The sequence below is a fragment of the Callospermophilus lateralis genome, chromosome 10 (assembly GCF_048772815.1).
Source record: "Callospermophilus lateralis isolate mCalLat2 chromosome 10, mCalLat2.hap1, whole genome shotgun sequence".
Lineage (NCBI taxonomy): Eukaryota > Metazoa > Chordata > Mammalia > Rodentia > Sciuridae > Callospermophilus > Callospermophilus lateralis.
In genome coordinates this window covers 46,113,729-46,140,307 of record NC_135314.1, presented here as the reverse complement: position 1 = coordinate 46,140,307, position 26,579 = coordinate 46,113,729, and the positions used below count along the sequence as shown (strand labels likewise).

The window sequence follows — 26,579 nt, the reverse complement described above, 5'->3', positions numbered from 1 at the left end:
AGAATTAACATGGTTTATCTTTATTTTCAAACTGAATCTTTATATTTCAAATAGGTTCTTTATAGAGGACACGTAGTTATATTTTACTTGTTTTTATTCAGTCTGATGTTGTATCTTCCTTAGTGTTTTTAGACCATTTGTATTTAAAGTGATTGTTGACACATTGGACTGGAATCCATTATGTTTTAAACAGTTTCCAATTTGTTGCACATGTTCTTTGTTTCTTTTCCTTATATTTTTCTGACTTCTATGGTTAATTATTTTATGTGATTACATTTATCTCTTTGTTTTGCACCTCGATTATGCTAATTTTAAATTATTTAGTGGTTTTCCTAGTATTTTCAATATTAATTTAAAATTAATTCAATTCACCTTTAAATAAAACTATACCACTTTACATTTACTGCAGGTATTTTACAATAGTGGATTCTCAGTTCTTCCCTGTCATCTCTGATAATATTGTTGTCATCTATTTAATTTATCCATATGCTATACTCAATATTTTGTTACTATTATTAATTTAAAGTTATTTTTAGATTAAGGATAAGAAAAATGTAAAGATCTTATTTTACATTTCTTTATTCCTTCTGTGTGTTCTTCCTTTTACAAATTGTTAGAAATTAGGAAGACTTACTTTCAAAGATATCTGTGCTTGGAAATCTATCTGTGAGAAGTTTTAAAATTAAAAACTTGTTTTAAAAAAATCCTATGTTGACTATGTATATTTACTCTTTTTCCTGTGCCCTGTCTTTGTACATCATGTTTCACAATTAATTTATTCATTTTATTTCAGTTGAAATTCATTAGATGAAAATCACTCTTAACATGCTCTTGTCTTTCTAATATACGATGTGAATCTGCAATATGTATACAGGGTAAAAATGGGAGTTCATAATCTGCTTGAATCAAATGTATGAAATATGATATGTCAAGAGGTTTGTAATGTTTTGAACAACTAATAATAAAAAAATAAAAATAAAAAATATTCATTAAAGAAGAAACAAAGTAGATTGATAAATGATGGCTCAATTGACAGCAGACTGGCTTATAGTTATCTGAAATAAACATCTTTGAATACTAAAAAAAAATGAGGTGTACTTTTACTTCCTCAAGTTAGTAATATATCCTTTTTTACTTTCTTGATTATTATTGCTAAAAGACTTATTCATTGTATTATTATGTCAGAAACCAACTCTTGCCTTTAAAAAATCTTTTGTTGCACTTTTGCTTTCTAATCATTGATTTTCACTATTATTTTATTTCTTCTGTTGTCTTTGTGTTGACACTGTCATTACTTTTCTAATGCCTTAAAATGAAAACCTGTCATGAAATATACCCTTTATTCATTTCTAGTACATAACAGTGAAATAAAATCCTCCTTTGTGTTAACTTGAACTGCATACTAGAAGTTTTACTCTGTCATATTTTTATTTGTATTATATTCAAAATATTTTGTAAATTACATTATGATTTATCCCTTGATTTATAGGTTACTTTAGAAATATGCTAGTTAATATTTAAATATTAAACATTTAATATATAAATATTAAACATTTTTTAAAGAATACTGTAGCATATTTTTTGAGAGACATACTCTTGTTATTTTTATGAAATACTAAGATCAAATTTATTAATTATATGGTTCAAACTTTCCATATTTATCTGATTTTGGTCTGCTAGTTCTATCTGCTATTGAAAGAAAACTTTAAATATCTCAATTTATTTGTGTCACATTTTCTTTTATATACTAAGATTGTGTTATTAGGTAAAGACATTTATAAAATTGTTAAAAGTTGTGTTTCTTATTATTTCTAATAATGCTTTTCATTTTAATGCCTACTTTCTCTGATATTAGAGTCAATCTGTGTAAATTTTGGTTAATATTTGCACCATATATCTTTATTCATTCTTTTATTTTTAACCTCTCCACATCTTTATGTTTAAGGTGTGACTCATAAATTGAATGTGCATTTTTTATTTTTACCAAGTCTTAAACATGTACTGTTTACAGATAATTATCACTGATATTTTTATGTTGAAATCTCCCACCTTGCTATTTGATTGTTGTTTGCCCCAGCTGTTCCTCTTTTCTTTCTTATTTCTTGCCTATTTTTCAATTAATAATTTTTCAATGATAATTCTATTATTCTATTTTCCTAGTAGTTTTATTTTTTCTTCTTTGAGTGCTTAAGGATTATAGCAAAGTCATTGAATTATTAGTGTCTATCACACATTAGTATTTTGCTCATTCTCCGAAAGTACCAGGACTTGAATACTCTTAAGTTTTATTTACCACATGCAGAATTCAAACTTTTTTTAAAAATTCTATTGTCAGGTATTTTAATACTACATATACTTTAAACACTGTATTGTATCACCATTGATGTTTTACCGTTATGTATTACCATTATGCTATCAGGATTCATTTTTATTTATCTGTGTGTTTACCCTTTCTAGTAATTTTTATTTTCCTACTTACATTTCAATCTGGGATAATTTTCTTGTATTTCTGTCTAGGATAATTTTCCTTCTGCCCAAAGGACATCCATACTATATATTTTAGTCAAAGTCTGCTTCCACTGAATTTTCTCATTATTTGTCTGAAAAATTTAATATAGTTATGTACTCTGAAAAATATTTCAGTATTTTAGCATTATCAGTGTGTTGTCTTCTGGCTTTTATAATTTTCTTGAAGAGTTATCTTACCAGATTTTGTTATTGTTGTTGTTGTTGCTTCCCTGAAAGAAATGTCTATTCTATTGGTTGCTTTAAAATATTTCCTTTTTTTTTTTTTGTGTGTGTGTGTGTGTGTGTGTGTGTAATTTTTAATCTAATGTATCTAAGGGCAGTTTTGTTTGTAGATGTCTTTATTAAGGTACTTCAAGCTTTTGAATCTGTGAATTAATTTATTTAATCATTTTTGGAAAATTCTTTACTGTATACACTTTATCTGTTAGGCTATTTCTCACGGACTTTCCCCTCTCTTGTCTTTTGTGTTATTCTAGAATATCTAATACTTGGGAATTGAATGCCTGATATTAAATATAACAATTATAATATCCCTGTATATTTTCCATTGGGAGATATTTTCTTTTCTTTTAATATACAAATGGATTATTGTTTGATAATCATACTTATATAATGGATTATGCCAATTTGATGCCAAATTTTAATCTTTGTGAGAATTGGTCTATTTCCAGTTTCCCCTTACTCCTAACCAATTCACAAGATTTATTTAATCCATTAATTATCTTTTTTCATTAGTCACCAGGAAGATCCACATCAAGTTTAGTGCTCAATTAATGTATTGATTTTGGTTTGTGTATTTGTTTTCTGTTTCTATAACACTTATTCTATTTATAGTTTGATTATCATTCTGATATCTATTATTGTAAAGATTCTTAAGTACCTTTTTTGAAAAAAACTTTAAAAAATAATTCATTCTTTTATTATTAATAATTTGTATTATTTGGGGCAGTAAACTGGACTCTAAGTGGATGAATTCCATTTTCCCTGATTTGCAATCTAATAATGAGATAATAGCAAGCAAAAGGCCTGAAAATGAGAAAGTAGAAAAGCTCTGTAATGGGTGCACAAACCTTGAGCTGCAGGAATGTAGATGAAGGAATGGTTCAGTTTGCCTAGAAAGAAGAGGTTGGGCGTGGGGGTGCTGGCATAGCAATGGAAATGAAGAATGAGCAGAATTGGCAGTAAGGCAGTATTACTTCAGGGTGAGGACACAACATGAATAAAGATAAAATAGGAGAAAAATAAGATATTTGGAGAAACAAGTCTGCTCAAGGAAAGGATGAATGAAGGATGTGAGGGCTATTGCTGTGGAATGGAGGAGGCAAGGAAAACTAACCTCTGAGATTCTTAAACCAGCCCTTCTCTGCTACAAATATGACCAAATGTTATTGTTTGTTATGTTTTTGTTGATCTTAATATTTGCTCGGGTTCTTTAATGACCTCCCAAGAGATTTGTTTACTAAGTAAAAGACAAGAAACAATTGCTGCCTCCAGGTCTAAGAGTAACCAAGGAAAAAGAAACACACCTGCCTTTTTGGTCACCAATACTAATATTTTACTTTCTTGCATCTTGAATGGTAAGCTGAAGCCGCGAGTTGGAACGGAATGCAGGCCGCTGTAGGGTGATGATTCAGGATGACTGTTAGACTTGCAAAACTGAATGTGGGTGGTTTTGTTGTGTAATCTTTGGCCTTAATCTTTCTGCCTTTAATGAAGTGCTTTGACTGTCTCTTTATGTGTGTGCCTGTTAGAAGTGGGACATCATGGAGTTTCTTAATGGAACCTCATCAAATTTAAAGTCATGATTGAAAAATTGTTTGCCTTAGGTTAAAGAAGTCCTCTTTAGTTAGTTTGTTAGAGAGAGAGAGAGAGAAGAAATACTATTAATCAAAGCCAGACTTAGCAGTTGGCGCTATTTTATTTTGGGATTTAACTTCCACACAATAAAATAATTTGGACAAATTTGCTTCCTATTTTTTTTTTTAAATTTTCTCGGGGCGGGGGGGGGAGAGAGAGAGAGAGAGAGAGAGAGAGAGAGAGAGAGAGAGAGAGAGAGAGAGATGAATTCCAATATTTATTCTTTAGTTTTTGGCGTACACAACATCTTTGTTTGTATGTGGTGCTGAAGGCTGAAGATCGAACCCGGGCTGCACGCATGCCAGGCGAGGGTGCTGCCGCTTGAGCCACATCCCCAGCTCCAAATTTGCTTCCTATTGTAAGGACACTTTAGATACAGGATTTAATATGCATAGAACCAGTGTTCATCTTGCCATGTTGGAGAGAAAATATGGATATAAAGTGTAAAAAAAATATTTTGGACAATAGCTAAATCACCAACAGAATATTTTCTTTATCACTTTGAAAGAAAAAAAAAAAAAACAAACATTTTTATCAATCAGTATGCTATCACTTCAGATGTGTCTCAATATTGCATTTAATCTTCCTTCAGCCAACACTTATTGACTGTACTATATGCCACATTCTTTGTTAGACTCCAGAGACCTTGATGATTAAAATACAGGCACCATTCTTAATGTTTCAGAGATTAGAGTCTAGTTAGAATCTGCAGATATTTGTCAAATAATCTGCATATGAAAGGATAATTCCAGATTAAGAAAACACTTTGGACAAAAAAAAAAGAAAGAAAAAAAAAAGCACAATTTTATGAGCACCGATAATAAAGGGATTGTAAAATACAAAAACAAAAACAAAACAAAACCCTCATTGTTTGCTGACCTCAGACCTGAATGATATAGAGGGATTTGGAGCTATCAACTCCTTGATTCTGTGGGACAAACAAAAACTTAGAGATAGATTCTTGTTCTCTGGAATTTATGTCTTTTCCATGAAGATCTGCAAGGCTGAAGTTTCCTAAGAGGTTCCTGAAGTTAGATTTGTCTTTCTCCTCCTGGACCAGTCCCTTCACTAGTCCTTTGATTTCACCCGGTACATCTCCACAGTGCTTCCAGAGTGACATTTCCAAAACTTGACTTCTAGACTGCCTCACTCCTCCTCCACACCTGACATTTCTCCTGTACATGGTCGCTTTTCCGTGCTCCATGTTTATATAAAATCAGGCTCAACGTCGTTCTGGCAGCAGACATGTCATAATCTTCCCAGACTCCAACCAGCTTTACCAGATTTGTCTTTCATCACTCCTCTCCACACCCCATGCACCCTGAGTTAGAAACTCAGTTAATATTTTGTAGCAAAATCATTCACTTTCCTGAAAGAAGCATGCACGGTTTCCTGTTCCTGGGAAGCATCCCTTTCCCTTCTTTGCCTGGAAAAATCACAGTTCTGGTCAAATGGGACTTTGTCACTGAAACTTTCTCCTACCCCCTAAGGTAGAGTTAGTTGCTTCCTTGGTGCTGTTTCCTCAGCACTGGGTGCCTTCAATAGTTGCAGCTGTACTGCTAATGATTTTATTTTGTTTTATTTCGTAAATTAGCTTGTGAATTTCTCAGGGTGAGGACGAGGTCTGGTGTGTTCTTCTAGAATCTTATTTTGGTTCCTGCTGGGAGACTACTTGATACCATGCTCACTTACCTGGTTTGATTGGCACACAGAAAGCTAGAAGTGCCTGGGAGACCCTCTTTCCAAAGATTGATACTCGTAGGATTATGAAATCTCAAGCTCCCTGACCTCAGGTTGGGACCTTTTTGAAATGACTTGATCTTTCAGAGTTCAGTTTCAAGTTCAGGCTGAAGTGTCCTCTCTCCAGGACTCTGGCTGACACTGTGCCCTTGCTTGGATGGCTTCTTGCTCTCTGCTCTCCTGCTTTTTCCACTTATTGCTTTCCATGAGAGTACTTTGTAGATAAATAATTTGTACATTATAATTGTTGTTTCTGATCCCATGTGAATTAATTGGTTCCTATTGATACCAAGAACAGTGTCTTCTCATGGGCATGCAGTCCTTTTTCTCCGCTAATGTTCTTTCCAGATTCTAAATGGGAGATTACTGTTCACTGGAACCAAGTTGTAAGGGAGACTTACAGTTAAGGAAAAGCCTTTTGCAGGAAATTCACCCTGGGTGTGCATAGATCCTGGTTCTTTGCTTCATGGAGTTCATGCATAGATTTGACCTAACTCATTTCCTCACCACATTTCTGGCTGGTAGACAAGGGCAGGGAGGAAGGAGGAGCTGAGTCATGGAAGCTTAATTCATTTGTCTATTTCTTGGCCCCTAGAGCTTGGTTTAATTGAAGAAGCCTTCAGTGGGATTAACTTTGCTGCAAGAAAGCATGCTGGGTCTCCTTTCAAGGAAGGCTTTGGCTGTATTGGAACACCATGAATACTTAAGATCTTGGAAGAATGCAGGTATTTTCTAATTCTGATGGGGCTGGCTCTCCAACTAGGCCCACCAACATCACCCCCTCCTGTGCCATCTCTGCTCTGAATTAGAATTCTTTTAGGAATAGCAGCATAGAGGTACAATGGCACAAGATAGTCATGTCAGGTGACCAGAACAGCCCTCCTTCCTGGGGCCCAGGTAGTCATTACAAACATTAATGAGGTTTAGGGAAGACCAGACTTGCCTTATACCATATAAGACCCAAACAGAAGTTTCAGGCCTCATCTAATAACTATGGGTAAATGTCACTCTTAGAATCTTGCTAGTATGCTATTTGATTGGCTCAAGCTGAAATGGAACATGTTTTGCCAGAGAAATCAGAGAAATATTTGGTAATATAATTGTCAGGAGTGATGAAAAGAATATTGTAGAGTATAAAGAAGAGACCTGGTGAGTCATCCCAGACCAATTATTGACTAGCTTCCTGGCCTTGGGAGATAATCTCAAATGTTCTGGGTAATAGTGTTTGCATGTGTACAGTGAGGTGGTCCCGATGAGTTCACTGTTGTCAATATTCTACGATTCACCACTATCTCATAGTATTCAGTGTTTCTGTGGACAGTAAATTGTTCTGGGATGACCTAGCCTCTCACAGAAGACTGGGAAACTTTCCATATGGCATTCACACCAACACATTGGAGCCTTTCTGATACATGTCTTAGAGTTAAAACTGTAAGTTACTTGCAGGGTAAAACTAAGCTGCTATCCAAATGATCTGAGGGGTGGCAAGTCCCACTAGCAGTTTTTAGATTTTAGCTGAGATGTAAAGTATGAAGAAAACAGTCTTTTCTAAAATTATATAATCCTTTTAGAGGCAAAAGTCCCCAATCTAGATCCCATGGTATGTATTTTCTGGCTTTAGCTATATGGGAAGATACAGGTTCTCATTCATGTCTCTAGTCCAATGAAGCCATTTATTAATGTGTTCATATTGACCTGCCATTCTGGTGTCACTTGTGATGTTCATTACATTAGATAATTGCAATTGCTGCTTTTCCGTAGCATGGCTCCATCTCTCTGTAATCAAAAGCATCTTTTCTTCCTTTGGACTCTTCCAAGTAATGCATACTGCAGTCTTACTCTGAAAGACTTTACTAATATTATGTGTTTTGTATCTTATACTTACCTTCTTCTGAACTTTAGATTTCGTCACCTAAAAGGCAAATTCAGATCCAACAACCATCTTGTCCTAAAGATACTGTGTGGAGACTGGCATAAATTAAAAATTATGGACTTTAAAAACTCAGTAGCACTGGCATATATTTTATTCTATCATTTTAGAAGGGTCAACAAGATGCAAGGCTTTGGAAGCAGAAAAATCAATTTCAATCTTGCTTTTTCTACTTTAATTTCTGAGTAGCTTTGGGCAAATCATTCCAAATACTCAAATCTTTATTTTTTCATCTGTGTGATAGCTAATTGTATGTGTCAATTTGAATGGACAAAGAGATGCCCAGATAGCTGCTAAAGCATCATTGCTGATGTGTTTGTGAGGGTATTTCTAGAAGGGATTAGCATTTGCATCACTGGATTGAGTAAAAAAGATTAACTTCCCCAGCATGGGTGGGCATCATCCATTGAGGTGGAGGCGGGACTTTTCCTGCTCCCAGATATTGAGAGAAATTTGCAATATCCACCAACATACAAACACCTCAACCAATTTTTAGGCTTTTAGGATCAGTCTGAATTTCACCTCCAGCTTTCCTGGTCTGCCAGCTCATACAGAGCAGCCATGGAACAGCTATTCTCCAGTCACATGACCCAATTTCTGGTTTGGTCTCTCGAGACAACACTAAGTCAATCTGAAACATGGCAGTTTTATCTCTTTACTCATAGGACTATATAGGGGTAGAGAAACTGGATGAAAAAAAAAATAAAATAAACCCCTCAATGTATAAGTTATTATGATTATGTTTATGTATAAGTTATTATGATTATATTTATGATTATTATTATATCATAAATCTTATCTATTCCTACTATGAAGATCAACCTAAAAGTAAACTGGAGGGAATACTCTAAACTTATGCAGGGCAAGGACAGGTAAAGATGTGTAGGCCTGTGGAGGTGGGGACTTTTAGTTTGTTTTGTTTGATTTATACGAAAAACATTCATGTATTTGTAGTAAATACCAAAAAAAAAAAAATGTTAGCAATCAAAATTTCTGAGTAGTTCATATATGGACATGTATTAATTTTTAAACCTTGTTTATCTTTAAAAGTACAGATTATATGTAACCAGAGAAACATCTATAGAGCTTAAGGTATGCTTTTAGATACTAAATCCTTTTTTCTTCAATAGGAAACATGTCACTGTCAAGCAAATGGATTATCCAGGAGAAACAGAAGCATATATTACTGGAGCCTGAGCCCCAGAAAGAAATACAGATAAAAATGGAAATAGCAGGTGAGTTTTCCAGTCTCCTAAGGCATTATTTCCCAGCTGGGAATTAGGAGTCACCCTTTTGCTACAGCTCTGTCCCTTTAGTGACAGATAGTAGCATGAACCACAGATGATGCTATATATAATGTGAGAATGCAGTCTTCAAGGAAAAAAATGTAGATGCATGTGAAGATTAATTTTGAATATACCCCACTAGTATCTTCTCACCTGATTATGTCTTTCTATTGAAAGCTTTTCTGATAAAGAAAAACATATTACCTGTTTGCACATTATTTATTATAATTTAATAAGGGAAACCACCAAGCCTTTAAACATTTAGTATATTTTAAGCATTTTATTTGGGGGTTGGGATAGAAAACGATATATTAAATGGTCAGGTCACTGTGCAGGAGGAATTTTTAAGATATATGGCCATAAAACAAAAAACACAAAGCAAATTGTGATGACATGCATAAGAACAGGAATTATATTCAAGCTGGGTGCAGTGGAATACTCCTGTAATCCCAGTCCCTCGTGAGGCTGAGGCAGGAGGATCACAAGTTCAAAGCCAGCCTCAGCAAAAGTAAGGCACTAAACAATTCAGTGAGACCCTGTCTCTAAATGAAATACAAAAAATTAGGACTCAGGATGTGGCTCAGTGGCCAAGTGCCCCTGTGTTCAATCCCTGATACCCTCCCCCCCTTATATAGTTATATATAAATATAACTATTTATATAATTATATACTTATATAATCACATTATATAAGTATATAATATATATTATTTATATACTTATTATATAAGTACATAATACATATGTTATTTATTATAACTTAATCAAGGAATATAATGAAGGAATATGACTTAATAAAGGAATATATAAATAGTTATATTCAAACTATTTAACAACTCGTGTGAAATGGGCATATACAACATAGAATGCAGATGTTGATCAGTCACAGTGTGTTATCCTGTGTCAAGGAGCCCCGGGTATTTTGCAAGACTTTTCGATGGATAAGAAGTATAATTGGAAGTAGCTAGGGACAAACGTATTTTTTTATTTTCTTCTTTTTTTCCCCTTTCTATTTCTTCCTCCCTTGATTATGGAGAAAGTGCTGTCATATTTTTCCTCACAACAGTGAAAAGTATTCAGAAGTAGGCCAAACTGGATGACAGGGGTCATCCATACTCTTATCATGGAAACAGGAACAGAACTAAGTGCTGCGGAGTCACTTTACTGGTAAAGGATCAAAAAAGCTTTGTTATGGAGGTGGTGGTTGAGTTTATTCTTGAAAGATGGGTAGAAAGAGGGAGATTGAGTAGGGGGAGATAGGGTCAAGGCATTCTGTTGAAGAGACTAGCATAACAAACACACAGAAGCATGAAGACCCAAGAATTGTTTGTTCATTCTACAAATAGTTATTGGATGACTATTGCATTGGGATTCATCAATGAACCACGCAAAGAATCTTCTTTCCCTGTGAGGATTCACATTCTAGCAGGGAATGTTGAGTAGTCAGAATTGGTTGTAGCATCTGAAGACATCAGATTTTGAGTAAATAATTGAAAGAGAGGCTTTATCTTGATGGCAATGACCAGCTAGTGAAGGGTTATCCCAGGCACAAGGAACCCAAGGGGCCAGCACTAGTGGGATGTAATCTAAAGCACACAGATTCTGGAAGAATCACTCTATCTTCATGTAGCACAAGAGCATAGCTTTAGATTCCTGTGGGTATATGTGTTCAGCCTAAGGGGGTGTACCATTTAAAATTTATTTGCTGATTGGGAACTGTAGTGCCATGAAAAAGAAATCTACAATATAATAGAAAGGCATGTTGCACCCTTGACTCTACCACTAACTAGCTTTATGAACTTGGACATGCATTTTATTTCTGAGACAATGTTTTTACTCAAATTTCTATACTAATAATGTTCACTTTTTCTGCTTCATAGTATTATAGAAGTCAAAGAGACAATTTGTATGAAATTTCCTGAGAAAATCAAATTAGTATACACAAAGAATACAAAGAATGAGCATTTATTTATGCAGTGTGTATAATTATTAGGCCTCTTACTATATTTTCTTTAATTTGTTTTTCTTGCTAATATTCTTCTTTTTTTTTTTTAATAAAGATAATTTAGAGATTTTCCACTTCTTTCCCCCTGTGGTGACATCGTCTGTTCAATTTCCTGAGAGATTAGTGTGAAGGGATATTGTCATGGAAAATACCTTGAAGTGGTACATAGATCTTTGCTTTTCTTCCAGCAATTCCTTTTAGCACTTAGCACAGTTTTTCCTTGGATGTTATTAATTCTTATGGCCTCCTAATTTTAGCTACCTAGTGTCAGGAAGTAAGCAAGCTCTCTTGTCTTCCTCAAGTGGTGGGCTACTTGACATAGTGCTACGAGTGTCCGGGAGACTGAAGCTAGAAGAGAACCTTGAGCTCCTCTATTCTGTATTTCCTCTTAGAGATCAGAAAACCACACCCCCCCCCATATCTTGTCTGAGGATACATATGAGTTCCTAGGAGAGGGAGGATGAGATGCTGGGCTCTCTGCTCTCCAGCCTATGTCCCTCCCACTCCTGTGCACACGTCTTCCCACTTCTGTACCCATTATCTCCTCTATACCTCGCCTTGGGCTCTCTATTGCTTCTGCAAAGGAAGAAAAGAATGAAGAAAGAAAGCCTAATGTCTCTCTTGCAAATTTTGGGTACCATTTAAAGTGAGAAATGTACCAGGAAAAGACTGATTTCAGCAATATCATGCAAAGAAGGGGCTTTCTCACAGAAACACTTTCTTCAAGTCTTTGGAGCACAGAGTAGGAACTTTAACATGGTAGGGTGGCAGGATTCACCCAAGATAGAGATACAAAAGTCTTCTGTTTAAAAGAGTTAAATTGACATGAAGGAACTTTAGGCCTATTTAAAATAGTTTGCAAGATAATCTAGATCCCAGAATGGAGTTATAAGTTACACAATTATCTCCATTATGAGAGAAGCCAGCCCTTGAAAATTTAAATAATTTTTCCAAGATGACCAGAAACTGGGCTAGAAACATAGGGGATCATACTGCAAAATCTAAATTCTCAATTACTGTTTTGTTCAACACATATTGCCTATGCACTCTCTTCCATGTAAGCACTGGTTGCCCTATAGCATGAGAGATGTGATAAAAATCATGAAGCCCAGGGTCTTTTCTGGATTCTGCAGATTATTCATTGGAAGAGAATACTTGCTCTAGTCCTTCTAAGGGGTTCCAGGCTTAAAAACAAAACTGGCTTCTTTTGATAGGCCATAGATAGATAGATAGATAGATAGATAGATAGATAGATATAGATACAGAGAAATGGTGCCATCACTGTGCACTATATACATATATATATATGTGTGTGTGTGTGTGTGTGTACACAGATACATATGTATGTAGTTTTATATACATATAGATAGATAGATAGATAGATATAGATACAGAGAAATGGTGCCATCACTGTGCACTATATATAATATATGTGTGTGTGTGTGTGTGTGTACACAGATACATATGTATGTAGTTTTATATATATATATATATATATATATATATATATATATATAGATAGATAGATACATAGATATTTTGTTTGTTTTAATTCATTGTAGCCAAAGATATTCATCATTAATTCAGGCAACACAATGAACATTTTTTTCTTCACACAAAAACAAAAGCAAAAAACCAAAATGTCAAGACTAGTGGAAGACACAGCAAGAGATGATTTACATAGCTCCAAGGTCTTAAAATCCATAATTGGTTCTGCTACTCATATTGTGTGGATACCAGTGTTCTTCATGTCATGGGTGTTTGTGGTTAAAAACTAGTATGGGGGTAGAAAAAGTTAGCAGTAGGCACCCACTTATAAGTAGAACTCTAAAGTATCCACTGACACATTCAGTTGAGAAAGAGAATTGGAACAATGATACTAGCACAGCTTTCTCATGGAAGAGGACTTTTCTAAGTTGGGGTTATATTGGTTGTGATAAAGTGAGAAAGGAAGGTCTTCACTGGCTGGACCTTGCTTGCTATTGGCTAGTTGAATGCAGCCTTCCTGTAAGACCCCAATTCCTTTTCCTGGCTGAGTCTCAGTTTCCTACTGCATACAATGAAGAGTTTAAACGAAATGATTCCTGGATTCTTGGATTATCCTTCCACCATCAGAGCTGCATCTTTCTCAACTCCGAATTTCTACATATACTCACATATATCAGAGTATCAAAAGAAGCTGAGGAACCCATTGGACAGGAAGTACAAAAACAACTTTGAAAACAACCAAAGACCATGTGCCACCTCTGTGCAGACCTTTGCTGGCTCCACCTACCCACCTACCCAATCAGATTTTCACACTTACCAATGTTTATCATACCTGGTTTCCTCTTGAATGCACTCAATCCATTCAACATGAGCAAGAGAGCCTGGTATTACACAAGAGTACCATGGAAATAATTGGAATGAAGTTTACAAGAAATTAGTCCCTTAGCCGAAAGACAGGGAAGCCCTTTTCCTCGGGGAAGGAAAGAGTGCATTACAATCATGGGAGAGGAGGCAGGCCTTCACCACTCCCACCACCCTCACCAGTGGAGGTCAAAGTGTTATGGAGGCTGTGATGATGAGCAAAGACTGTGGTATTGTACCACAGGACAAGAAGTAATGAGGCAAGGAGATGAAAGACAGAGCGAAAGCCAGCCAAGCGACGTTCTTATGAATAGGATATTATACCAGGGAAGAAGAGGGGCAGTATCTGAGGAGACAGAACTCCCATTGATTGCTAAATGCTGACTGAACACTAGCCAGCCAAGGGACAGTGTGATGCCTTCTGGTGAGCCTTTGAGGAGACCAGGCTTAGACATGACTTCCTGCCTTACATGTGACTCTTGAAAGTATCATGGGCCTGAGGGCAAGGGTCCATAAGAGTGAGGGGGCAGGCCACCGCCTCCAAGGAATGGTTTGAAATGCCTGGCAAAGTGCAAAAAAAAAAAAAAAAAAAAAAAAAAAAAAAAAAAAACCATGAGCCTTTCCACCATAAAAAGAAGTTAGGGGCATAAGGTTTGAGTAGAGAATGGAATACAATGGAGATGTCTTCTGCAGAGAGGAAAAAAGGAAACAGGGAAACTGAATGACCTAAAGACAATTTTGATGTGGTTTTTCTGATAGTTTGTGCTATTTTTGAGAAAATTACTTAGGGTGACAACACCTTAGGGGTCCCCAAAAAAGCAAAAGGAAAGGGAATGCCACACACACACACACACACACACACAGACACACACACTTCTCAGTGGCCTGAGAACCCTTTTTAACAACGGGTATTGTTAGTCAGCATTTGTCTAATATACCAAATGTGTTGGTACCTAGATGCCACTATAGTTCCAGAATTCTTGAGAACAAACTTTCTGAACATTTCCAAAATGCTTCTGGCAGGAGGCCCTATGGAATGACACAGCAGAATTTTCTATTCATTTTACAGCCCAGAATCTGACAGTGGGTAGATCTTTTGTGTTTTCTCCTTTCACTTTCTTTTGAAATTTCAGCATTCTGTACCCTTGGCATTGTGAGTGCTTTCGGGAGCTTTCTCTAACTCTTAATTATTAATGGGGCAGAGTCACATTAGGAAGACATTGATAAATTGGAGAAATACTGGACAAAAACTCAACTAAAAAATGGAAGAGCAGAATGATTAGCTTATAGAAGGTAGTACCTGGAATTTAAGAATATCCAACCATTATTTAAAATCATAATACTTTATCTTCCCAGATCATAGAAAAGAATGTCAGATGAATTAAAGGGCTCATAAAATTCATCATTTTCCTTTGTTCCTTATTCCAAACTCTTCTAGTACTTCCTGTCTCTTGTCTCCCTATATCTAATTTTTATTTAAATTACAAAATGCTGGTCTTCCAAGGTCCAAGACCTAGAATTCTGATCAAAACTGTAAAAAGGAAGTTTGCTTGCTAGTACTTGCCACTCACTTGGCACACACACAGATTCAGGATTAGAATGAGGAGTAATGGATCTCATAAATTTCAAAGACACACCCAGCGTAACTCTAAAATCACCAAACTACTGAACTACGTGTATCTGAAAGATGTATGCGTGTGTCTAATGTTGAGGGCTCCATGAAGTTTCTCTAGAGAGGGAAGAAGTTTCCAGATCTGTATTTAATGTAGAGTGTAGCTTTAGACTGTGATTTTGTTGTAAAATTATGACCTCTTTTCTATACTGGCAGGATTTTTTTTAATGCTACCATTTTCCAAAGAATATTACTGACAAGTTGTGGGTCCAAGCCCCTCATTTTATATATATTAAATCTGAACTGCAGACTGAATCAAGTTACCAGACTTCTTTCAGTCCAGTGGTCTTTCCTCTCTGCATATGTCCATTAAAATCTATAAATTAACATAACTTGTTTGGAATAAATCTAAAGCATAAAAAAATTGTAGTGTCAATCGAGTTATTAAAAATGATAGTGGACACTAAGCCTTCTGTGGGTACAAATAAAATGCTGGAAGTCTATACTCAGGGTTCGAGTGCCCCACGTGCTTGCCTACTAGTAGGAGAACATAGAAGACAAATGTGGAAGAAGGGCTGACAGGAGAATGGACACTGGCTTCTGTTAGTCTGTGGATGGCTGACTCATAATTAAGACTGCATTCCTCAGGTCTAGGAAGACACCAGTGTCTACCCACTATTCTTATGCAGTACATTTTTGCATGTTTTTATTTTACTAACAGAAATGACTTCTACACCAAAGAGGATTCCTGTGTCACCTCCTTAGAAAATGCAAATGCTGCCACAAAATGTAGAAATGTAGACCCTGGATCTCAAATATCCTGGGCAAATTTTAGATAGCCCAAGCCTGTTTATTCAACATTAGGTCTTTGGTATTTCATAACTATTAATAACAGTTAAGGTAATCAAAAAGCTCCCAGCATAATAACAAAGCATTGTCCTCATCCATTATTTTTTTTCTAATTTTCCATATCTCAGTAACTTTATGAATGAAATAGAATGAAGAGATAGCCAAAGATAGTTTCACAAGAAACTTGTTTTCCCCTTTTCAAGATTTTAGTGGTATATACACACAAAATTGGAAATATCCTCTGAATGCAACTAACTGCTCATGAACTGGCATGCAATGTGGTACATATCAATCTTACAAATGTTGATTTCAATTGCATCACTAACAGGCTTCTAATTACTTATCTTGTATTTGCAACATATGAATATAATACCCCAAATGTTTTTTGAGCATTTCATGGCTCATAATGTTTTTTGTTTCTGTTTTGTACTTGGGATCAAATCCAATGCCTCATGTATGCTAGGCAGGCCCTCTATCACTGAGCTGTGTCCCCAGCCCTAGATGGCTCATAGTTTTTTGAAGAAAGATGACTATGTTCTTTGCTCCAAAATTTCAAATAGTTTTTAGATTTGTAAACACTAATTAGAATGGTCAATTCATGCGTTTAATTTCTACTTCATATATTTACTTCCAACAATCTTCGATAACACACCTACCATTAGCATCTTTCCATTTGTGAAGAATATTATACATTTTGGGGCACAAGAATCATTAGAGTTGAAAGAACACTATTATATATCCTTTTACAAAAATACAGTGGCCGGGTTTTTGCTGCAAAATGTATTACATGGTCAAATTCTTCTTTTTGAATGACTACTGTGGATGACAGTACCATATGTCCTTTGAACCACATTGTTTAGCCATTGGGCCTTGTGTTTGGATAATTTATTTTAGAATACCACTAGAAGACTCAGTCTGAGACTTAAACAATAACTTCACCATCATCACAGTCTAAAGTGCCACTATCTCTATATAGTCACCTCATATTTAAACCCTTTGAAATATTTTCCTCCATTAATTTTAACATTTTTGCCACTATGGGGAGAAACTGAAAAATTTGACTGCAAAAATATTGTATCCTATATTCTTCTGTATCTCCTTAAAAGATGATGCAATATTCATGGAAAAATTGCATAATTGTACAATAGTAAGTTTACTTTATCATCTTTCCATGTTTCTTATTGTATCATCTTTCAAGGCATTTGTCAATTATAATAAAAGTCACATATAATTTTAAACACTTGACAATACATAAAAAGCCAGGTAAAATGAAATGTTTTATTTAATCCAAAATATCCTCTTTTTTATAGATAACATAAAAATTATCAAGTAACTATTTTATATTAATGGAATATTATGTTTATTTTGCACAGATAGTGCAACTTAATTTTGACTAGTCCTATGTAAGTGCTCAAGAGTCACATATGTAATTAGTGGCTAATATATTAGCACAGTTTTAAGTTCTCATTCTTTTTTTTTAAATAAAAATGGGCTCTTAGAATTTATTTTACAGTTAACTAAACAAATTTTATTGACAATAAATGAATATGAATTCATATTCAGTTACATGTTTTCTATAGGATTTTAACATTTTCATCACATCCTTTTACCTTTCTTCCTTTTTTAAAAAAAAATATTTATTTTTATCTCACTGGAATTGCTCAATGAAGATAAAATAATGCCTAAAATGCATAAAAGAAAAAAAATTAAATGTCTCAAGATGTGTAAAACAAAGATCATTATCTTTCCAAAATGTATTTTAGGTTTGTAAAAATTAATGGAGCCTATGATAATAGGAAAAAAATTAATTTTATTCTTATTTTATAACTTATTTTTCCTTGTACTTCAGAAAACCTGAGATAATATATCATTGAATACAAATCCATATAAACGGTTAGCATTTCTCAAAAAAGAAATAAAAAACTAAAATTGAGCTGCCCAGAAGTCTATGATTGTATATCAAATATTGGTGATTTTCATAGATGTTTAGTTTTCCTTGCCTCATACTGACACTACCACATCAATCATTTTATTTTGGATAATCTATCACTTAGGATTCAAGAAATTAAAATTTTGGTGTCATTTATATTCACAATGTCTTAAAAATGTGATCATATCTATAACTAGGAAAACAAATTGATATCACTAAATATTACATATGTAATGTGGAATATGTGTATAATGTCTATACACATAACATGTATATGTGCTATGTATTTTCTGTAAAATCCTCTGTAAGTCTAAGGTAACATATTGTTTTCAAGCCATCTAATATTAGTCAATGAAAGAATATTTTTTCATTTCTTTAATAAAAATCATTGAATTATTTTGTTAGGGACAGTAGATAATTTACTGACTGAATTGAAAGGCGATATCCTTGAGTTTAAAAGGTAATATGGCCATATCAGAGCCCACTGTCTGAAATTATTCCCATGTACAACCAGGGTGGTCCGCATCACATTTGCAAGTACTAAGCAACATGGGGCAGTTACCGTAGTTACAGACATTAGGAAGTTCTGCAGTTTAGCCCCTTCTGGTCTTTAGTCAAATAAACTATACCTGTAAACGTATTGTGTATCAAATAAGGATACCTTTCTGGTATTTTCTCTTTTATAGATTGGAAAAAAAGAAAACAATGATTGTTTGTGCTGAAATGAGAAAACATCAATATGTGTACTAATAAAGATAAAGGTTAGAAATATGAAAGACCCAGACACAAACTCACATACACTAATACAATTTCTCAATGCATTTTTATTTATTTTTAAATTTTATTGCATGTCTTGGCAAACATAGGTGGCTTATAGATTTGCCTATGGCTCACCAAAAGCCCAGAACACAAAAATACCAAGAGTCAAGCAACTGAAGCTTTTAAAAAAGTATTACATCTATAAGAAAGAAACATTTGAAAACATTAATAAAGCATATAAAACTTTTGACATGTGCTTAATTTTGTATAATTATAAAAATAATAAAAAAATCCAAAATCTCTTTAACATTCAACATCCCACATACTGTATTTTAGGGGAATATAAGAAAACAAAAGTTAAATGGATTTAAGGAAGAGAATTCTGCTCTCTGTTCCTCTTTATAAGTTTCTCCTAGCAAAGATCATCCTGCTTTTCAGCTAACTGCACTGAGTTGAGGTCACAAAAGGCCACTTAACCTCCACTCCAGTTGTCTGTATGTCATGCCTTTTCTTCTTATCCTGGCTAGTCATATACCCAAGGAATAAAAGTTGACACCTATATGCAATTGTGCCAATGTATGGGTACACCAAACTCATGAGATACAGTTACAGGCATTTCTGAGTCCCTAGTGCCACTTGAATAGATCAGAAATCCTAGGTTCATTAAAAAACTAAGGACAGTAGAGGAAGCTATTTGTCTTCCTAATAACGGCCAACACACAGCTTTTGATTTTCCCCAAATGAGTTTTCAAATCTGCATGCTCATTCCAGAAACTAATAGTGCTTACAATCATTTAAGCACAAAATGTTGAAATCAAGGACTCTCTTTCTTTAACACGCAAAATAAAAAAATAATAAAAAATGATAACTTTCCCTTCCCCCCATCTTACAATTATGGTGTTCTTACTTGACACTGCATTCTTACTGAATAACATTTCCATTAAAATGTAAAAAAAAAAAAAAATACAAAAAGGCTTTTAACTGTGGTTCTAGAAAACCCACTATCCCAAGAAGAAAGAAAATACAAAGTATGCAATTTCACACACAAAACATATATACACTTCTCAAATGCAATTCATACATGTTAGAGCTCTATTAGCCCTTTTGCACTTTAAAATAAAAATTGAAGCTTCTGTGCAATGATAACCCTCTACCAGAATGCATGGACAGAATTTAGCGCTCATTAGCATATATACAAAATATTTGTTCTATATTTTGAAAAAAAAAATATATATATTTGTTACAAAGTTTGTTTCCAAAACATCTAGGGGGAATATTGTCATTTACATGTTTCCCCAAAGTTCTAAAACAAGTCTTTGTTGAAGCAACAGCTTCCATGAAAGGGTTACCCCTCCGATCTGTGAAACATGGTTAAGTATGTGCACATTCCCCAAGGGACTGAAGGGAAACTGGGTCCCCGTGGTTACTTTCTAACAAACACTTATTGATCAAAAAAAAAAAAAAAAAAAAAAAAGAAAACTAACACAGTGATGCAACCAATGCCATAGGAAAACTGATTTCACAATTCTATATTTTCCAAATCACCATTTCTATTTTAAAACTTGAAAAGAAAAAGATAAACATGCTTGCATGTACAGTTTTATAGAACAGTAAGGTCTTTAAAAGAAACATTTATTTGCTATTACTTATGTTTCAAAAGACCATTAAGGAATTTCAATTTATTGCTTGATGATATATCTACTTATTGGAGACTCAATATTTTGAATCAGTCCTGTTATTCCTGGATATTATTAATAGAGAATACAATTATGCTGTAACAACTAGATAGATGGCATTCATCCCAACTGAGTCAACCTGAATTGTAACAAGGAGTAGCAAATGTGTATGGAGTTAGTCAATCCAGAAGTCAAATTTAGTTTTAAGACTCCTATAATGGCAGCAAATGTTTCCTCAATAAATACTATGGTATCTGGTATTAAATTTGAGGAGGTTACTGATAGATCCAGCTTTAAGCTGGCTGTAAGGACCTTTAAAGAAATTTCGTTGTTCCCAAAAGAAGCAAAAGAGGAGATGTATTTTCCTTTAGTGTTTCACAAAGTGAACACAAACATCCCTACTTGAGCAATGGCATTAGAAGGGATGCCACCAACATAAAAGGGGCCAACACAGAGAACCATGTACATATATAGTCTTACCATATTAATAAGTAATGGTAAAGACAACTGAATCTATCCAAAGTTTTGATATGGCATGTGTTTAGCATCCAAAAAACTGGAAGGACCTCACACCACTGTCACTCACACGCGCAATCAAGCTCTAGACACCTTCATCATACATGATGCCCCTGATAAAAGGGGCCAAGGTAAGCCATCCAAAACAAGTAAATTTTTAAAAGGTTGATAAGTGCAACTCAATATCTATTCCTTTAAGTTATATTTTAAACAATATTCAGCGCCCCCACCCAAAAATATATATTGTATATTTATATATTTATATATATTTATATATGTATATATGTATATAGTCTTAGACTATAAGAGTGAAAATGCTTTATAAAAGTCAATGAGAGATCTCTACAGCTTAAGGAGACAGCCACTGCTTTTTTTTTGCTCACTTCTATCTAGCCCTGACCACTCAGTCCTGCAAGCAAGAGATTTGAAGGCTTGAAGCCAGAATCAGAATCAGATGCCAGGTCAGGGGTTAGCTAAGAGGTAGCCTCCTACTACTTCTTTTCTTAAGAAATCAGAGAAGAGGAAGGGGAGGAGCTAGGGACAATGCTGTGAAGATCAAGCAAGGGTGCCTTTTAAGAGATGGGCTGGCGGGAAGAGTGTAGGAAGAGCCCACAAAGTGGGGTTTACTCCCCCTCCTCTTTGATGCGCTGCTGCTTATTGCGACGAGCATCCATGTCGAAGTTGAAGTCATTCCACTCGTCACGTGGTGGGAAGGAGATGGTCTGGCGGAGGGTAAAGCGCACGGCATCAATCACACGCTCGCCACGGGTCTCACTGGAGCCCACGCTGACTGTAGAGGCACCACTTGGGGTCCGCAGAAGATGGGGAGGAGAGGAGAAGTCGTGCAGCTGCCTGTGGTCCAGAATGCCCTTCCAGATGGCATGTCGGAATTGCTCAGGGATTTTTAGACTTGCCAGATCCTGTGCCACAGGGAGTTCCAAGAAAAATGAGAATAGATGCAAACTGACATTTATTCCATACCCTTTTACCATCCTTATTTAATTGAACTGAATTTACTGATGTGTAACCTAGAAAATAAAATATCTTTCTGATGGTTTCATGTATGTAGCTAAGCACAAAGGCATAGACTTGGCTTATGGATGACAATTCACTTATTCCCTGTTAACCTTAGTTTCTTCATTGGTAAATAGAGGAGTTAGCAGTAGTATGAGAGGGCAAAAATTCTAAAGAGAAACATTTTGTACCTTCTGACTTCCTGTCTACTCGGCTCTAGTAATTAGAAGAATGATGTTAATGGGATGTCACTACAACTGGGGAGTAGATGAGAAGAAAAGATTATTAATGGAGATTGAGCACTTTCCATGTGCCAGGCACTGAAGTAACTATTTTATATTCATGATCTCATTTAATCCTCTGTTTAGTGGTAAATATTCTTACACCTTTTTATAGATAGAAAACCTGAAGAACAGAGAGGATGACAAGTCTAACATTGTACATCTAGGTAAATAAACTGTAGGCTCAGGATAGCTCCTCAACCTAAAATTGACCTATTGGCCAAAGGGTCTCTTGATGTTTGGATAAAACAGGGTATCAAAATACAGCAAAAATTGTGTCCATGTTCTACAGATGTGGGTAGAAGTCATTTCAAATTGTGTCAGTCTTAGGTAAAAGTGGTTATATCTCTTTCATTCATATGCTTAACTCTGTTTCATTGATAGGTCCCATTTTTTATGGAGAATCATAGTAAGTAAAAATCAACCTGTGCTTAGTACCCATAGAGCATGGCATAGGCTTTTATGCTGCTATAGTAGCTCTGGTCTCAGTTTCTTCATTGGTAATACAGGGTATGATTAATTGCTTCTTTTAGGTATCCATATATTGTGGACTCAGGCAACTATTATAAAAGTATTATATAAATTACTAAGCACTCTATAAAATATTAACCATTTATATTGTTATTATATTAACTTTGTACCTCACAGAAGATACTAATGAAGACAATTATTTTAATCACAATCCTCTTCTAGGAAAAGATGCCAAATAACTTGACTGTGCTAAAAGAAAAGCTGAAAAAGAGGTAATTATTTCCAGAAATGAGCAGGGAGAAGCTGAGACAAGGATGAGAAAATTCTATAGGTTTTCAACATTTGCCAATTCAGAAATTTGCAACATAGTGTTACATCTTCCTATGATGTGAATTTTCAGGCCATTAGAGGTACTCCAACTTCCTACTGTAGCAGAGGAACAGTGTAATGAAGGGAATCCACAAATAGATAAGCTAGTGTGCTCTTTATGTTTCTTGTACTTTTTATACTTCTTAAGCTCTCAATTAGCCCGAAGCTCCTTGTAAACTAGACTTCATCAACTAGTCAACACCAGCAGAGATGGACTTGCGCAGAACATCTGCAGATTGAGTGGAGCCTCCTGCCATACTCTTCAGTGGGGGCAAATGAGCAAATGGTAAGTATGTCTTGAAAAATATAGGAAAGGGCATTTTCCCTGTTTCCTCAAGGAGGGCTCTACTACAGAAGACTCTCAAATATAGGGCAGCTCTTTTGAGTGGGTGGAAGCTGGTATAAAGTGATGCAAATCCTGTTGGAAGGTACTTTTAAAGTTCTCTCTATAGTTTTCACTTATATTCTTTTGGGCAGCATCTAGGGGTGATTTATGGGATGACTAGGGGTGGGTGGAAAGGCAGCATAGCAGGTACTTGTCACCATGGGGCTTGGGCTCTCATGCTACAGGGACATATCTAGCATCGGTGCTCAAGGAGGGGGTAAAGAGAGGTCCCAACTGCAGAAGCAGGGGCAGAGGCAGAGACTGTCTTCACCCAACAGTGCAAAGTGCTCTCCAGAAGCTAGAAGAAAGGACCGAGAACCCAAAGGGAGCAGCATGAAGAGCAGCCTGGAAGAAAAATCAGATTGCTGGGACCAGAATACCAGCTTCGGAGTGAGCAGTAATTCGCAAAATGAGGTAGGAAGCCAGAGAAAGTCCCCTCACCTCAAGATTCTTTCAAAAGCCAAATCAAAGTAAGGAAAGATTTTGAACTCAATTGGATTAGCTGAGACCCAGAGACACAAGAGGATAATCCTAAATTCTTGTTGCTACTAAAAAGCATGTCCAGGATTTGAACCCATGACCAGTGATCATTCTCAATGATCAGGAATGGCTAGTCCAATTCAGATGAATTGATGAATGAAGGAACTTAGTTTGAATTGAGAGGAATGGCTGAATCTTCCTGAAGTCCTACTTTAAGGAGAGGGAGGAACGGCCAGTTAATAGAGTTAGAGACTGAGGCTTACGCCCCTGGCTCTGATCCTGATTCAGTCATCACTCACTGTTCTATCATCTCTCCACGCCATGATTTTAAGTAAGAATAACATGGCCTACTTTCTACTCTCCTCCCTGGGGACTTGTAGAGATTAATAAGAACATTTGAAAAGTTCTCTGAATTCTTCAGATTAAATATATTTCTCCCCCCTCCCTTGTTTAACATTTTTAAAGTAAAGGTTGCTATGTTGCAAAGGAAAGCGAATATAATCTTTCTGCCAAAGTCTCCCAAGTGCTGGGATTTACAGGTATGTACCATGACACCTGGCTGGAGATGATCTCTTGATGGTGGGAATGATCTCTTTTTTCCTACTTTGAATATAGTATGGGCACAATAGCCAACTGTTGGCAGATCAGACATGCTGAGGAAGATTGAGTGCTGGGTTTTAATATGTCTAGGTGGAGGTGGAGGCATAGGAATCTTTTTAAAAATTTTTTTTTAGTTGTATATGGACTCAATGCCTTTACTCGTTTTTATGTGGTGCTAGGATTGAACCCAGTGCCTCACACTTGCGAAGCAAGTGCTCTACCACTGAGCTACAATTTCAGCCTAAGGCCTGGGAATGTTCCTATTGTGATTAGGGGTTCTTTCAGAATTGAAGATTAGGGGCATGGAAAAAACAAAATTTAAAACTACCAAGGATTGAACTACAAGGCATGTGTCACCAGAGGTAGAAAGTGAAGAAATAAAACTCAAGAGAAAAGTCTAACAGTTACTTACATCCATGGAGTAATGCTCAATCTGATAGATGGTGGTCAGCCCCTGGGTCGTGAAATAGTCCAGACATGATGAACAGCCCAACCTTGCTAAGAAACTGCAGAGGGAGGAGGGAAGAGGAAGGAGGAAACAGAAAAAGAGAGTTCACCCCAACTGCATTGGCGAGTTAAAGGAAAACCCAACATGTTGACCTTGGATGTCCTACATAAGAGACTAGGGGAAGATAAAATATATGTGGGCCTCAGATTGGAAGTTTAGGAATTATAACTTGGGTTTTATGTCTACAGAAAATAAAACCAACTATGTGGATTGCACAGATCAAAGTTTTCAAATGGTGATCTGTGGTATTCCAGGGTTCTAAATGTGTTAGGAGCCATTGCAGGGGGTGAAAGGAAGAAGTCTAGTGGTCAGATTCCCAGCCCTCTTGCCTCCTGGCTTTTCACTTCAAAATGAGTATCTCCACAGTAATTGTTTTATACTTGGATTTCTGAGAATGGTTCATATGAAAAACATAAAGAAATTGTAGGCCACAATTTTAGAAAATCATTAACACTTTAGGATTTACTTCTTCCACAAAACACCAATCCTTCCCTTTGTGATCCTGGGAGTGATGGTGCCACCATCATCACAGAGCCAATGTCTGGGTGAGATGAGCCTCGCATTTTGCTATCTCTGATTAACACTTCATGGAGACTAACACGTATCATTCTAGCAGCCACAAGAAAGAACCATTCTGCACAAGAAGCAGAGGCAGGAGACAAGTACTGGCAGGAAATTTAGGAGCTGACTCTTGCCTCTGTGAGAAACAGATCTTTCAGGCTTCATGCATTTCTATTTTCTGCCATTTGTACTCCCCTTGCCGTGTTCTGTATGCAGAGTAGGAGGGGTGATGTGCTTCTTGACTCTGTCATTTTGGTTAACATTTAATTTTCTTATGGACATTCAACTCCAAAACAACAGTTCAGTGGTATCTGAGAGATATGAGGCCTAGAGAGCAGGAAAGGGAGCAAGATAGCAAGTACTGCCCTTTTTGGGAAACCCAGCCCTGAGCACCAATTTGGGGTCAACTAACAATCTACAAACGTGAGGGAGGGGAAGGGAGTAAGTGAAGATGAGAGAACAGGAATGAACCTGTATGCATAGAAATACACACATTCACTTTCTCCCAGGCTGACTAGAGTAGCTCTCCTTGACTGAACTATGCTTACCACTCCACAGATCAGAGAATAGTGGCTGAACTCAGGCACTGGACTGTTTTCTTGCTTTTCAAAGGTTTCTTTTATCAACTTTGACAGTGTCCACCCTCCACCCCCAGCGATGCTGAGGACAGGTCCCCAGGAGCACATGCTGTGGACTCACCTGACAATGCTGCAATCTGTGGGATACGGAGGTGGGGGGGTGCAGTGGGAGGTGGATGGCATGGACAGTGGGGGAGGGAGGGCCTGGGTGGGGCTGAGTCCATTCATGTCTCCAGCCATTGGCATGTGGGTGCTCATCATAGGAACTGAACAGAAGCAGGAGGAACAGAGAGGG

General features: G+C 36.0%; 1 protein-coding gene across 2 annotated transcripts in view; it reads right to left on the bottom strand.

The window, feature by feature from the left end:
• Positions 1-21,660: 21,660 nt before the first annotated feature.
• Tp63 (tumor protein p63) overlaps positions 21,661-26,579 on the bottom strand; it is a 214,957-nt gene continuing 210,038 nt past the window's right edge. For both annotated transcript variants that reach the window (XM_076867161.2, XM_076867162.2), the window contains exons 12-14: positions 26,406-26,550; positions 25,050-25,143; positions 21,661-21,957 (exon numbers count right to left, since the gene is read on the bottom strand). In XM_076867161.2, the coding sequence (XP_076723276.1) occupies positions 21,661-21,957; positions 25,050-25,143; positions 26,406-26,550 (536 nt within the window). The remainder of the gene's footprint in view (positions 21,958-25,049; positions 25,144-26,405; positions 26,551-26,579) is intronic.